Source organism: Amblyomma americanum, chromosome 5 (genome assembly GCF_052857255.1).
Source record: "Amblyomma americanum isolate KBUSLIRL-KWMA chromosome 5, ASM5285725v1, whole genome shotgun sequence".
NCBI lineage: Eukaryota > Metazoa > Arthropoda > Arachnida > Ixodida > Ixodidae > Amblyomma > Amblyomma americanum.
The window spans coordinates 205,466,624-205,483,057 of record NC_135501.1 but is presented as its reverse complement, the minus strand read 5'-3'; the positions used below and the strand labels follow the sequence as shown (position 1 = coordinate 205,483,057).

The following is a 16,434-nucleotide window of genomic DNA, read 5'->3' as shown; positions in this document are numbered from 1 at the left end:
TCTGGTTGCACTTTGAGTTGAATGAGGGGAGCAAGCATCACGTGGTCTGCATGACGATAGCAGCGATGGAACTGTTGCTGAACTATCAGGGAAGCCAGAACATTTTTTAGTGATGCTAGTGCATGGTACCGTGTTGACCAGGTCACCATTACTGTATGTGTCCTTATATGCGTTCGAAGGACTATTTAACCAAGCAATGCCCTGGGTGGGTGACAGCCTTTGTGCAGATGGCGCTTACCAAGGTGGTGAAATCTCTCGCCTTGCATCAGTGTGTCTAAGCTCACAGTGCATTCTTCAAAATGCACAACCGTGGTCATTAACCTGTAACCAAACGTAACCCTTCCAATAGCCAGCTAAATGTGGCATACATCCAAGGATAGTGTCCTTTTTACGTCAAAACAGAACTGCGAAACATGAATTTGTCATAATTTTATCGGTATTTTTCGGTTCAAATCGAAAAACCCAACCTCTAGTTATGAGGAACAGAACAGTGACAAAGCACCACATTTCTTTCATACGTACAGTATTACTCCACTATTGTAAACTCAGAGAAACTAAAAACTCTGATAGTAAAGTGAAACTGCGGTCCCATTTTGCCTTCCATAGAAGACATTTTTTTGCGGTTATAGTAAAAATTTTTTCAAAAAAAAAAGAGCGTCTGGCCGTGGTGACATACTTCCCGCGGAATGATGACAACGCGGTACGCGCGAGGCCAACATTTGGAGGCAAATGGATACCAACGACTGTAAAACTGCTCCTTGAGATAGCTTCATCACAGCGCTCGCAAGTTGTGAGGAGAAGCCAACTTCTGGAAGTCGTTGGGGCTGTGAGGCAAAGCGCGCGGCGCGCACGGAAAAGAACTAAAGCTGGCTATTGACGCAGAAAGAAGGTGGTGTGGGTAGTTGAGAAATGAGACAGTAAAAGTGCAGTGAAGAATAGGGAAGGGAAGAAAACAGCGAATGTTCGAAGCCCGGCTGCGCGTAGCACAGGGAAGTGGCAGCAAGAAACGGAGGTGCGGCGGCTTTGTGTGAGTGGTACCACTGCTCCTCAACTGTGTCGCATGCGTTTCTTAACCACCGCCTCTTAAAAGACACTGAGGCTGTGGAAAATGTCGACATGTTCACGCAAAACTTTGTTTTTTACATGAAATCAAACTTGCATTATATTCATAGCCGCATTGTGTGCAAATGCGACACTTCCACAAAAGGCAAATAAAACCGAAAATGTGACATGTGATGCGTAACTGAAAATTTATAACTGTCACATAAACGGACAATAAGAGCAGGACAGAAGGTATTTCTGAGTGTTTCTTTTATAAACCAGCCGTGTTTAGTAAGTAGCGGTAAGAGAGAGCATCATTAGAGCCATGCCGTCACCAACAACTAATATAGTACATACACACTCTGATATAGTAAAGATTTTTGCTGGCCAGAGTCACTTTACTAAAGAGGGATTCTACTGCACCGACAAGTTGTGACCTTTTTGGCGGTGCTACCTTACAAGAGCATTTGTCATGCCCGTGTGCTCTGCCTAGGCACTTAAAAGGGCAGAGCTCAAATAATTAAATAGTGCAAACCACTCAAGCCATGCTCCTAACAATTTCCGCATGACACTGACTTCAGGATGCAAAGCATGACCACTCAAAGGAACAGCAAGTTACCAATATTAGGCAGAACATAAGGACTGCACAAGTGAAAATTTTATTATCAGAAAAAATGTGCAACATGCACAATTAGATGTACAATCAAAATCGCTACAGCTATTTTCTACGAATGTGAAGGCTTTAAAAGCAAAATGCCCTTTCCCTTCCCTCTCAACATATGCATTTAATGGAAGAATAAACCTGCAAGAAGAAACAACCATACAAGTGTCTGAATGGGTTCATAAAACTTGTTCAGACTTAAGTTGCTGCTTTATGCTAAAGCTTGTTTTCCTACTAACAGTTTTCAGTGTGCTTCTCCAAAACAGAAAACACTTTTTATCAGCTAAGTTTTTTTTCAATTTGGAGCACCAAATTTTCATAATGTGTGTGATCCACAAAAACAAACAGCAACCTACTAGCACATTTAACCGCATAGTGCATTGTATAGAATGCCTCTGCACATGTGGACTAACACATAAACCATCACAGGCTTGTTACAAACACAATGCATGGAACTACACAATCAAGAGAAATGCTAACTTCCAAAAAAGGCCTCTAGGGACAGGCAAAGAGTTGTACTCAATGCCATCTGAACAACAGTAAAACTGTAACGCTTTGTCACTCTTCTGAAATAGCCAGTAGCCAAACAGCTGTCAGCTTGGAAAGCCATTGGCCAAGTGGTTGATCATAACTGCATGGAATTCATTTTGCAAGCTCAAGCACAGTTCTGTGCAGACCGGCAAGAAGGCGGCAGACAGTACTAAAACAGTGCTGTTGGAAGGAGGGAAACATCAAAGCTGCTCATGAGCAGACAGTCCCCAAGGGATACAACACATGCAACTCAACTTGATGTGCACCACCTGTAGAGGCACATTCCCAACACAGGTTGCTCTGCGTCGAAGCCACAGTTGGCACACATCAGCACATCGAAGCAAGTCAATATGCACCATTTCACTGAAGTTGCAGTCGAAAGTTGGCCACAGTAACCGGGTAAGTGCATTTCATAGCTTGTGCGTGTCAGTATTTGTACACAAACTGATCGATGGCCATGAGACCAGCGCACACGCACTCATTCAAGGTGGGTGCGCCGTTCAACTGGTGCCTCAGTAATCGACCAATGCCCGCGAAGATGACCAGGATGATGACGATGATGAAGGAGTAGGTCTTGATCGGTAGTAGTCTTGCGGGGGAGACCGTGAACGCGACCGGCTCCTGTTTTAAAGGAAGGTGAAACTGTTGGTCACTGCTTGGGTTCGAAATAAATGTGTAAGGACAATTCAAAATTAAGTGTTCAGTTGAACCACCCAACAACAGCAGCAGTGGCAATGCTCAGACAGCACCTGCCAAATGCATACCCATGCACAGTAACCCAGTTTATCAATTCACACTTCTTGTGTGCTCTACTCAGTTGCCTGAATTCACTCATGGCATGACAAACGTTTCCTGTACTGCCCAACCAAGTGCACAGTATTACTTATACAGGCTTGGTGAACAGTTGTATTCTCTATACTGAATGAAAAATATTACCGTTACCAGCCCGATCAGCGTTCCGGAAAGATAGCAACATTGTTTCTAGGCATGTGCGAATATTTTATAATTTCAAATATTCGGTCAAACAGTACAGTATCTGATATTCGATTTGAACCGAATGCTTGGTATTCGAAATCTTTTAACTATTCGTCTCGACAAATAACATTTCTGGAGCTCTTGCTGCACGTGCTTTCGGTTCAGCATACCGCTTTTGAGATGGCACCATGCATATGAGCAACCAGAGCCCCAACTCCGCACTGTGTGCCTACGCTCCCCGTGCATATGCCGGAGCTGGTCTTGCGGCAACGCTTGCTGCAACAGATGCATGCAGGCGGAAGCGCAGTGCCCAGATCTGCACTTGTCAGGTGTCTGCAGCTACGTTACCTGTGTGCATGTGCCATAACCATCACAACGGCGCACATCAAGAGAGAGCATAGCGTGATCCACTTCCACGCGCCACCAGTGTGTACGCGCTGATTGGTCCTGACGGAGCAGGCATGCAAACAGCTGACAAACAGTCCTGACAATCTGCGCATGTGCAGCGGCTCCTTGCAGAGGCAAATCACGCTATGCTAAATCTCTCTAATTGGAGGACACACGGCTTCCTTGAATTCCGCTGAATAAGTATGAGATGACTGTAGTTGCTGCAGCCGCCCTTCTCGGCATGAAATTCGCTAGACAAGTGTGACGGCGCAAACTCTTAAGGTGAGCTAGTACGAGACACATGGAGATCAGTGCTCCTTTCTGATGCCTGATGTGGGGTGGCGATGGGCACCAGGCGTGCAGTGCCCAGCAGGCTTCAAGGAGTCACCGCTTAAAAGCAACAGCTGCGCAAGGACACTATTGCAATTAGGAGCACCAGTTGGAGGCCTCACATACAGGCCTCGTACTCCACAGATATGTTGCCACCGCATGTAGGTCTGCTCCCCTAATTTTCGATGACAATTTTTTCAGAACGTCAACACAGCTTCAATGAGTGTGACAAAGCTACAATGCATTCTTTCTATTTTTCATGCAATGGCATTGTGTGTTCGAAAAATACATGATTTTGAAAATGTCTATTGTGGCATTCAACCGTTTTGTCTGCCACAAGTGTCTGAAATATTCACTTAAAAATGATTCAAAGAAAGTTACTATTTGCCCTGAATCAAAAAGTTGCTATTTGCACATGCCTAAATGTTTCCCACCTTCTCCAACAACATAAAGGCCCAAAAAGGTCACAGTGCTAAAAATCATACAACCGCCAGTATGAGTTTTCATATTTAAGGTCAGGAGGTAAGCTAAAAGAAACTGTCATCATACTTAGTAGCATTACAAATTCACTTGAAAGTCCTTTTGTGGCAGTTGGACTATATCCCATCTTTCTGACTATTCATGCCACACTGCACTGCTCACACTGTATACTGTTCTGCAATGTAGTTGCTTTTGTAAATTAAATTAGAGTTGTTATTACATCTAGCTCACTGTTCTTCTACCTGTATAAATTAACTAAGGGTCCGAGTAAAGCCCTTGGCAACACACTTAGTCCACTCTTTTTTTTTGTGTGAAATGAACAACCTGACAGTTAACCACATCCCACCTCAAATAACTTTAAAACTCCAACGATGGTTATAGCTTCTGGTACTCACCGCCGTCGAGAGTAATAGGACGAATTCCGTGAGTAATCTGGTGGAGGACTAAACGACGAAGACTCCCCTGGGGGCCTTGGCTCGGGACTGTGGCTTCGACTTCGGCTTCCGCTTCGTGATCGGCTACCTGACCGACTCGAGTAGCCATCCCGACCATCATCTCTGCTTCCATCAGGGTCATAGTCGTAGTCGTCCCTCTCCTTGTGCCTCTTCTCTCGCTCCCTAGGTAGCACCACCAGTTCATATCATGTAAGATGGCAGGCTTCAAACCGTAAATCAGAGAGGAACACACCGCAAACGAAAAGCCTGCAGTCAATATTAAGGACGCTGACTTCAGCCAGACAGCCAGAGGCCCCATTTCCCATCTGCATAGAGTCAGCTTTTGTTCTTGACAATTTATAAAATAGGACTCTCAAGGGCAACATTCCACAAGTTTGAAAAGTGAATTTGCTGAAATTGGAAGCACGCCTAGTGTGAATCTAAGTGAGCAAAACTCATCCATTTAGAACAAAATTTGGCCATGAAAAAAGTTCTATCATCAAACTGGCAGATCAACAAAATGCTCCAAAGTCTGCAGAGAACGCAAATCTCACATACTTCTTTCGATGTTCTGACATTTTTCGGACTTTGATGGACCCGAAAAATGGAACCAATAAAAATTTGTGAGCTTAAAAAAAAATCACTTTTTGCAACAAAAAGAAACAACTTTAAAATCGCAAACTTCACTGTTTCTAGGGAGCCGTGCTAAACAGCTTAGAAGCAAACCTACCGGACTCTATACTTTTGACGGGGGCTGTACACGCAATGCATTAGTGGTGCAGAGAAGATTTTTTTTCTTTTTTAGCCTCATCCTACCACTTGATGCATAGTGTGACGTTACAAATGCGAAAGCTAAGGTGACTGTTGCATTTGCCACGCCAATGGCATCAGAGCAGGGCGCTCTGTGTGAACTCCATTCACTCGCTGCAATATAAGGCGTTCCCTCCATGGCATTTCGTTTGTCAGCCGACTTTGGCCTTTGACAACTCTGGCCTCGTTGAGTCAAATTTCAAGTAACGCACGACTAGCTTATAGATAGTCGGCATAGCAAGTTCGTTACATCAAGGTGCACTGCTGCAAGGTCTCCACTAGGAACGGAATAGGGGAATCGTAAAACTTCGTAATATGAGGAATTAGCTACCTGGAAGTTCGTTACATCCAGGTTTAATAGTATAATGCTTGAGAAATTAAAGTAACAGTCACTGTTGAAAGATGAGCAACTAAGATCATTAAACAACAGCTGTAGCACCTCTCAAAAGCGACCATATTAATCGTGCTGCATCTAAACAGTTAAACCTTTGCTGCCATTGGATGTGTCTCTCAATAATCATGGTCAAAACTACATTCCACAACAAAGGTTGGACACGATCAATTAACACTGTTCTATCAACACCAACACTTGGAAATATACCAATGAACCTTGTATCAAAAGACTCGTTCAAATAAGTGAAGGGAGAATATTTACGACGAACTCAGGAGGAATAAAGAGGCACATCTAATAAGATGGCAGCTTTAAATCTTGAACTTTAAATCATGGCAACAAAAGCTGCATGCTGCTGGCAACAACGCAGATAAATGCTGCCCTGTTGTCAGCCCAATTAACGCCCCGTAATGTTTATACCCAGTATTTGGCACAAAAACAGAATTAATGCGACCCTTCAATTCTAGGCAACCCCTTGAAGCTTACTCAAGCAAAACTGTGGAAAAAGAAAAAACTGCACCTTTCACAATGCTAAACCTGATTCAAATCCAAGGACTTCCCCGTACTCTCATAATCAATGTGCACAAAAGTGGATATTTTACGTCTGAGTCTAGCAATTTCATTAAGGAAATGCCATTTTATAATATTAAGCTTTCCATTCTGAAATGGAAACAACTTCTGTCCACACACTCTATCAAAACTTCCTTATTACATCACCAAATTCCGAGCAAGCCATTCCATCCACTACTCCAGTTGGAAAGTTGGCATGAGCCCAAAAGCTCCACTATATATCAGGTACCATATCCTCTCTAAAATTTTATACACAAAAAAGGAGCCCCCATATTTCAGCTTGCCCCGCTCTAGTACACTCACTCACCTCAACCCCCCCCCCCCCCCCAAATGCTTACATTTTGGACCTACTTTACAAAGCAAACCACTTTTAATGCGAAAGCACTATATGGCCCATTAGCAACGAAAATTAGCGTCGGTGTTGACCAGCTGCAGTGGTCCCAAAAATTCCCCATCACGTCACCGCAGTATCAAAGAAAAATAAAAATTTCTGCCGAAGGTGTGGGGAACCCAGTACTTTCAAACTGCGAGGTGAGCACGCAACCCTTAGCCCACAGAACCACACTGTTTCTTGGTGTACAAGGGTGAACCTAGTAGTGCATGCACTGCCGTACGACTGTATGCTATTGAGTAAGTGTGTTATCAGAAAGGAAGAGAAAAAATTAAAAAAAAAAATGCTTTCCCATTCAAAGCACGTAAGTAGGCTTAAGAGCCCTCGGTAATTTTTTTTCTTCCTCAGTCTTCCTAGACCAAAGAAACCAAGTAATCCCAAATCAATTTCACAGATTGTACACTACACAAAAATAGAATAGTCAAAGATAGGACAAAGAATCAGGTCTCCTTATTTCCTTTTTTTTTATGGCACACATTCTACACAAGCAGAACTGAACAAAGCACAAAACAATACAACTAGGGGGAATAACAAAAAGTGGCAACAGTCAGTACTGTTCCCAATTTCTCTGTGCCGCCACCTGAGGTTTGATACCGGCAGTATGCAGGCAGGTTTTCTAACACCATACCGTACTTCTGCTAAGAAAAAGACAGTACTCTGTTCATGTGCTAAGTACCAAAATACAGAAATTTCAAATCCCTGCTGTGGTGGCCACACTGTTCCAAGACGGCACAAATGGCTCCTCTGCCCTCCCACAACCTTTCACAACTTGTCCACCAGTAGAATTGGGTGCATGCGCAGTGTACCGTCGTGAAAAGGACGGATTACCATCTCTGTCATCATTGGATCATCGGAGGCCCGTCCAACGGGAGATTTGACGACGGAGCGGTTCGAAAAAGACGCCGGACCTACCTCTGGCGGAGACGGAGGGCCATTCCTCGGAGCTCTTCGGCCCGATCCTGCATTGTGTCACAGCGGAAGACCAACACAGTTACTCCCAGACACTTGGCTAAAAAGCTCAATAGAAATGAAGCTTGAGGTAAGGCTATCACTCTGCAACTCCTTTCCTTGGCAACGGAGCCAAGGTTAGAAAGAAACAAAACATACCTATGCAGCAAATATAGTCCCCAGTCAAAATTATGTTTCTTCTTAAAACACAATATATTGAAAACACTAATAATTTAAAGGAATATTTCTAACATAAACGGGCATTTTCAATGTTAGAGGGCCACGCAAAAAACAGTTGCGCTGATTATGAGCTGTTTATGTGCGTCTAGTTCCAAGAAGCTTCCACAGATGGCATTAGCTGCATCAGCAATGAAGCGAAAAACAGCACAGCGAGTAGAGTGCAAAGTGGCCAACCATCCTACAGCCAAACTATAAGCGGAGTGACAGTTGCAGAGGCTTCCTTGCGCCCCTGTATCTTTCCTTTCACTGCCAAGAAAAGTTGTCACCGAGTATAGTCAATACTATAGTCAATAGCCTCTCCTAAGCTTTCCTTCCTCCATGTTTACCGATGACGTCATCGGCGAGCAGACAACAGCACGCGCTTCTCTGACGCCACGGGTCGCCGCCTCGCAACCTGTCTTCAGGCTACAGTCACCCTCCTCCTCGCGCTCTGTGCTCGGTAACGCCGATGGCAAGACACGCCGCTCAACTCAGGGATGATGCGCGCAAGTCCTAAATCACGCCATAGGATGACGATCGGCATGTTGATCACAACGTGAACGCCGCTCGAGTCTCTCTACAGTCGAAGTAGAAACAAGCAGCGAGGTGAAAACGCATCAACCTGTGCCAAAACTTCTCCAGGCAATGGAAACTGCTGCACGCTGCACAAAAAGCACAGCACGTAACTCCACCTTATGGAAGTCCAATCTGTAACATGTAGTCCCCTCATTGTGAACAACGGGATATAACGACCAAATGACACGTGGCAGTCATGCTCGTTAAAAGCGGGCTCGGCAGTATATCTAAAGCGGATATAACAAATTATTGGCTATATTGAACTCAATCTAATTTTTTTTTTTACAACCACGTGCCATTTTTACTTTACATATCAAATGTGGTTGGTCATAAAATAACTCCACAGAACCCCCAAGCACCGAGTGGTGCCTGCTCACACGGCAGGTCGCAGCCTCTTTGCTGGACATGCTGGCAGCTAATCCAAACTAAACGTGGAGCTGAACTCCATGCTAGAGCATTTTTCTTTCTTAGGCAGACTCACCCAGCGTTCCTGCTGAATCTTGTCCTGCTTCTCTCGTTCAGCCCGTTTGTCGGCTTTGTCTGCAGGTGATATAGAAAGAGGTAAAACAAACCCGCTCATGAATAGAGAAGACACAAGGAACAGACAAGCACATACAGCCAGTGCCGCAGTATCATAATAACATTACCTTCCCAGCAACATTCGCCAAAAAACACTAAAAAAAAAAAAAAGGCTGGCACTTTAGCATTGCTAAGCACAAATAATTGTATGTGGACACCACTCCCTACTTACTCACAGTGCGACTGAGGTGTCCACTGACCCAGGGAGCCAGTTGTGCACCTTTCGCTTCCTCAAAATCAACAGAGTCTAAACCTTCCCCTGGTTTTGAGAGAAAGAAAGGTGCATATTACCCCAATTTGTATGTGAACCCCACCATCTGCTCACAACGCGACTGAAGTGTCCACTGAGCCAGTTACACTTGCTACTCAGAGGATTCGCACGCATACACAGACACACACGTTGCTTAAATCAGGGCAGTGCAGCTAGAAACGCTTTCGCAATAAAAAAAAAAATGATAGGGTGAGTCAAAGTGAAATGGTGAAATGTTAACACAAGTCACAGCTTTACAGAGAAGTCATATCAGGTGAGGCCTTCCATTGCTGAAATAACCATCGGTCTATCTCATCACTGAGACTGTATTTAAGGCATTAGTCGGACTCCAGTCTCAAAACAACAGCAACTTTCGCATAACACAGTGACACGACATAACCAGTTTTCTTCAAATAAAAAAAAATAAGAGACAATTTGAGCACCGCAGCGATACCACCACTCGGAAGTGATGACTATCTCTCACATACTTCGTGGTTGTTAGCCAAGCTTTTGAATTACAAATTAATTGCAAATAAATTCTGGACTAAAGTAGGCCACTTGTCTTGCCGGGGATGATCTAGAGCCAGCCTAGCACAGATGAGCTGGTTTTCTAGCATGTGGCTCACAGGAAGTCTCAACCTCAACACAAACCTTAGCACACTGCTCTTGGAGATCTCTGGCAATAAGTTAACAAGCTCCATGCTCGACAATGCGTACTGCCAAGGGAAACTCACACTGCTTGGCGAGGGCTGCCTGCATTTTCCGCTTGAGCTTCTCCCTCACCGAGAGAGCACCACCACCCGCAGCTCCACCACCTGCCGGTGTCTGAGGAGAAAGAACGGGTTGGGGCCAATGACATCCAGTTAGAGGGGAAGTCTGCTGATAACCATGACAAGCACACATCTCTGCTGAAATTATATTGAGAGACAAAAAAAAAGTAAGACCATTCTACACCACCAATGACGATGGGTGTGGCTGCTCATCCCGCCTACACCTATGGTTTCTCCGCATCCTAAATTCATGCGAAGATGCAGAGCATCTGGCTTATGTCGCAGACCAGCTCTGTTCGAAATAAACTGGTCAGATGCCTGCAGCGATGTGAAATCAAGAGCATAGAATTTTGCAGCTTCTGAAAGGCAAGCCACCACCTGCTGCAAGAAAGGTGAACAGTGCACTTTAGAATCTTTTTTTATATATATTGTTTCATCAGTGTCTGCAAGAACAATGGTGGGGCAAGGGTTCTTGCCACACAAAACCGCACGCTGCTGCCTATACCAATAGACATGAAAATATGTATCAATGAGGAAAGCACTATGACCAATTTTCATAGCAGTAGAAACCCAGGGAGGTCCGACACGTAAGTAGCTTTCAGCAAAAACACCACGAAACAAATTTTTAGTGGCCATCGACAAGGAGCCACGATTTACTACATGATTGCATAATCCTGAAATAGACGTGTTCCACTTAGGCCTAACAGCACAGTGCCTGTCCAACATATGTGTCAATGCTCTGTCAATTTTACATTTCAGAGCTTTTCTGGAAAGCACTACATAGAACATTCGCCTGTGAGGCTCCAATGAAATCAATTTTGATACAGAAAGCCTAGAGTGCAAAATGAAAAATAAATAAATCAAGGCAGGTTTCATAGTTACAGACACTGTGACACAAAGCCACACTAAAACAGACAGCATCCGAACTCAATCATACACACTGCGGTAGCATACAAACCTTTCAGACATGGGACAAACACTTGATTTTTAGCTAGCCCTGGCTTCCATGCCTAATTTTGATCTAAGAAGACATCACAAAACTGAATGCTTTACAGAGCAAATGCACAAGCAAATTGGTGAGTCAACCTCACAAGAACACACAAGTATAAAAAAAGCTGGAGTGGCTCAAAGTGGTAGTGCAGAGCCAACTCTCAGATGAGCTTTCACTCAATAACATTAGACGAAATAACTGACAAACCGAAAGTCCCAGCAAACACCTCTATCACCCACTCACTTCGAATGAACTTCAATTTCACTCGCCGATAATTAACAGTCATCTAAACAACTGAGCAAAAGTAATCCTTCAAGAGTTACAGCACAAGCACAAGTAAAAACCAAACAGAATGCTATAACAACCTGCAGTGGCAAGGCAGGTCTTGAACAGCATGTTAACGAATGACATTTCTTTCTGCTTTTTCCAGCTACCTACACATGGGCAACAACAGGAGTCTGCACATCGTACGCTCACTAACTTCGACCGATCTTCACAGGCACCCCTTAGAGTATCATGCGACACCACCTGTGACCCACACATGCTTCACCACAACGTCAATTTTCTACTTCAGCACAGGGCATTCAATTCGCTAAAGGAAAGTTACCGACACAACCCCTGATGTGTACCAACCAACAAATTTGAGGAAGGGCAAAATTCCGGCATGCTCGTGTTGCTCAAAAACAGACAGAAAAAAAAGCAAGCTTGGTCAAATAGCAACAATTACAAAAAAAAAAAAATCTGAAGCCTTTTTCAAAGGGGGCCTCAACGAATTGCTGCTATGCGAGACTCCAGTTCCAAACGCTCCGGAGTATGGTAATAAAAAAAAGAGAGAGAGCAGGTCCCATAAAAGAAAAAAATCAAACCAGTAAAGCGCCTGTTTATGTAAACAGGAAAAGGGGAACGGGTGGGACGGGCACGGCTAAGAGCAGTAGTGGTTTGCAAGAAGAAGAGGATGCAAGATTAAGATCTTACTGACTTTGGAGGCGGGACCTGGTTTACCCACAGAGACGTTGGTTCTGCAAGGAGGAGGGAGGAGAGAAAAAAAGACAAAAGGAAAAATTGCAGCAAACACTCATTGCGCCCAACAAAACTGCTCGAATAACACTCTTATGCACGACCACTAAATTTTCGCGGTCACCAACTGCCTGGCATAGCAAACATACCCTCACAACTTTAACCACTCAGTGCTCGCTGTTAAAAAGAAAGCATTCAATTTTACAGACTTTATTCTGTTAAACCAACTCTTTTCAAACATCTTCAAAGCTTAAAAAAGCATACCAGCATATTTCTGAAATATACACATCAGACATTTCCAGCAAACATCAAGGTACTATGCAAACAATGGCATGCTGTTTTGATTGGAGAATTTTTATTAGCCCTAACCATTTCCACTAGAAATTGGAACCAAGTTCCTTTCATTGTATTGAGTGCTCATGAGGCTCCCCTTCAGACGCCTCCAGACCCGCTCTCTGTCATCCCCTCAGCTTTTATCCCACTATTGCGGCACATCCCCTGTGGTGACCCCCACGCCACACTCTCCCATATCCTTTTCGGCTGCCCTGCTGACCCTCCCCCGCGGAGACAGCACGCCATCTCGAGCTGGGAGGACTGGGAGGTCCTGCTTATGTCTGCAGACCCGACATCGCAGCTTGCTGCGGTGACTCGGGCTGCCGACGTCATGTCCCGGCATGACCTACTTTATGCAGTGCGGGACCGCGCAGTGGCCCAGGGACCCAGCTGGGTCTAAAACTCACTTGCTGAATGAAGTTTTTCTGTCTGTCTGTCTGTCTCATGAGGCTGCAAAGCCAAATAAAGTGCCTTGAGTGGCGTGTGTTTCAACAGTCAAGTATTATAACGCGTTGGAAAAGAAAGGATTGTAAGGAGAAGCAAACACACAAAAGAATAAAACCCGAATGGGGACTTGTTCTGAAAATCTTCGCGGCTGCGCCCGACGAACCTGCAGACAAACACTTGCAGTGGGTGCAGATTAGCAAGAAGCACCCTGGTAAAAGTGAAACCATGAATCATACCAATCGGCAGGAATGGTACAGACAGCTCTCCTCATCTCTTACTGACAAAACTCAAAAGTGAAATATCATGTGCATGCACTTAGGAAAAAAAGGAACGAAGTGCAAATAGTACGTGCAATTTAAAATGTTTGTTTGCTAGCGATATTCCATTCTTTAAGCCAACAATGCTACAATCCAGCTAACATTCAGATTCACCTTGTGAGTACAAACTTTCATTCAAAGGCAAAAAAATAAAATAAATAAAGTAGTAATGGCTAGGCTTGTGATAATATACAATTCCTGATGGTATTCAGAAGAATAGTAAAATATGCGCATTTTAAATGTCTGGTACTCAAATATCACCACATTCGACACGAGCAAATGTTTCCGGAATGCTTGCTTTTAGTGTTTTAGGTGCATCTGGTGTGCATCTGTCAGCAAATTTTTGAAGTAGTGTTACAGAAGTTCAAGTGCTCTTTACATTACACATAAAGCCCTTGTACATTAGCAAAGTAAACAGTTTTGAAAATGCCTAAATGTGGTGCCAATCAACCAATCCTTATGCACCAAAGGTATTAAAAATGTTCGCCCCAAAATTATTCCGAGCAAAATACCCTTCTGCTTTTAATTTGTTTCAAACTGAGAAATAAAAAAAAATAAAAATCAGGCATGCCTTTCACTACAGCAAAGCACTCCACAATGAACAACGCTATAGCGATATTTCTGCCACAACGAAGTATTTCTGATTCCCCATCAGCAAACCATAAAAGGCACTGCAGTTATTTCCCCTCACAACAAATAATTTTCGGAGCGAGGTCCAGCTTCAATTAAATTTTTCAGAGTAAGCAATTTTTTTTTTTTTGCGCGTTCACATATGCACATATCTCATTAGGTTTAACCAAAAACAGATGCCGAAGGCACTTTGCACTTTCAGTAGCACAGCTGACACTCCCTGCGGAATCAGAATGAATGTGCGGACATGTGTGCATAAAGATCGATGTGGCACACAACTGCATTCAACGGTTTTGCCGATGTCTCCGATTCTGCACTTGCAAACCATGGCCGTCGGTGCGAAGCAGCTTTTGGCTTTTTCACTCGCTTTGCTGATGAAGGCAGAGCGGAAATCAGTTCTATGTCCATTTCAGTGTGAAGTTTATGAACCGATGAAAACATTAAACATTTTATGATAAGCAGTGGCTAGTTGCAAAGCGCTTTTTCCGAGGCTTCCTAGCGGAGCAAGTTATGCTTAGCGACACCGTGCAGGCGATGCGCATGCAATGATTCACTGTCATCCGGCATGCCACTGGGTGGCACATCATTGCAAGAAGCCCGACACTGGCTAGGGTGCACTGTAGTCATACTGTTGCACTGCAGGCGAGCACCGTGATAGTGTTTTGTTTTCTTTCTTTCTGGAAAACCTGGGCACTGATATAGTACATACACTGCTGCATAAATTACAGTGCAATGGTGGTTCTAGGTAGGGTCTCAATAGAATGACACTCTGTCGGTATGTTTGTACCACGCAGCATCACAAAATGTCTTTAGAATAGGACAAATCACATTTCTAGCACATCATCTAAAGCATCGATTCTAATCGATTGTAAGGCGCATGTGACCCTCTTAATGCGCAGCTACGTGAGCACTGCGAACCTGGGTCCACACCGAAATGCGTAACTGCAGCATGGTCTCAGTACGGATTCTCGTAGGGCGAAAGTGGGGTGCTTCTATAACGCGTGCGGAAAAAAATTAGATTTGACAGCAAATGAACTGGGTGCGCTCACTGCATGAATCCACTGTCTGAGGTTTCCGAAGCACCACGAAAATATCGCCACGGCATTGATTTCGAAATGGCGTCTAGCTGACAAATTTTTGAAAAATAAACGCTGTTCATGAACTATCCAGTCCAACCTGTCAATGTTCAGGCTCAATTTGATGAAAATGAAGCTTCCTTTTCACAGTTTCCCCAATTAAAAATTTAACTGCAAAAATCCTGGCAAAAACCGCATTTGAGAATGCGACATTTGTCCTAACCAAAATATAAAAAATGAAGCGGCACAAGAACGGAGAACTGGAGAAGTTAGAAAGCATTCATATTACGTCAGCTGAAAAAAAGATGTGCACGGCAAGAAAAAGGAGAGAGTTCCTCTCTTGTCGCATTTTTTGCCATAGTGTAGTATGAAATAAAGCAGGTTGCAGGAATCACAAAAAGAAAATAGGAACAATGCAACTGCAGTCTACATGCTAGGATGAAAATAACATGCCACTCTAGAAAAGAGGAGGCATTGAACCTGACTTTGTCACTTTGGCTCCCCAGCAGAAAAACCTCTGATCACTTTTTGACTAGCCCTGAAAATTCAGCAGGCTTTTCTTTTAATGAATTGTAGCAAGAGATCATTTCATATTGCTTCAACCCCGAATAGAGACCTAGCAAACCTCACCTCAGCGTGCTGTCCGCTGAAGGCCAGTTGCGACGGTTGCCATTGGCCGCACTCGCAGATGACCCCTGACCTCTTGACTCCTCACTGCTGCTGTTGCTACGCGAGCGTGACTTTTTCTTGTCCTCGTCACCATCACTGCTCAGGGACCTCGACCGTGACCTTGACAGGCTGTGACGGTAGTACGACTTGCGCGGCGGGCTGGGAAGCTTGCGCGGAGGTGCTGGAGGTGAAGATCGTGACCGTGACCTCCGGTCCCGTGGTTCCCGACCTCTGGGCGACCTTGGAGATGAGGTCGAACGCGGCCTGTGACCACCCCGATGCCTTGAACGTGACCTACATGCAGTTTCAGCTGGTATGTTCACAGTGTCAACTGCACAAAACAATTTCCAGATGCTCCTTGTTTAGTTGAAGCAAAGCGCTAGAGACTCCGCATACATAAAACTAATGTTGGGGGACATATTGACAACCACATGCCCATTTCAGCAATGCTGTAAGAAAAAAATAACTGACAAAAAAATGGCTGAGAATGCCACTTTTATGCAGAGCTTTCTTTAGCACTAAAACCATCTTTAACAGCACATTTACTTCATCTCCCTTAGGATTACCAAACTCGTGATTGAAATGTACAGCGCAAATAAAGACGAGGACAC

General features: G+C 44.2%; 1 protein-coding gene across 5 annotated transcripts in view; it reads right to left on the bottom strand.

Moving 5' to 3' along the window:
- Positions 1-1,656: 1,656 nt before the first annotated feature.
- The window catches only part of LOC144133516 (uncharacterized), a 46,712-nt gene continuing 31,934 nt past the window's right edge, over positions 1,657-16,434 (bottom strand). Inside the window, exons 15-21 of one of the 5 annotated variants that reach the window (XR_013315064.1) lie at positions 15,785-16,117; positions 12,310-12,353; positions 10,308-10,398; positions 9,226-9,284; positions 7,830-7,960; positions 4,801-5,022; positions 1,657-2,854 (exon numbers count right to left, since the gene is read on the bottom strand). Coding sequence is in view for 1 of the 5 variants with exons in the window: in XM_077666670.1 (XP_077522796.1) it covers positions 2,746-2,854; positions 4,801-5,022; positions 7,914-7,960; positions 9,226-9,284; positions 10,308-10,398; positions 12,314-12,353; positions 15,785-16,117 (901 nt within the window). In the remaining 4 variants the exon portion in view is untranslated. Of the gene's footprint in view, positions 2,855-4,800; positions 6,918-6,966; positions 7,961-9,225; positions 9,285-10,307; positions 10,399-12,309; positions 12,354-15,784; positions 16,118-16,434 lie in introns of all 5 variants that reach the window. The other 4 variants (XR_013315063.1, XR_013315061.1, XR_013315062.1 and 1 more) reach the window with 4 other exon arrangements.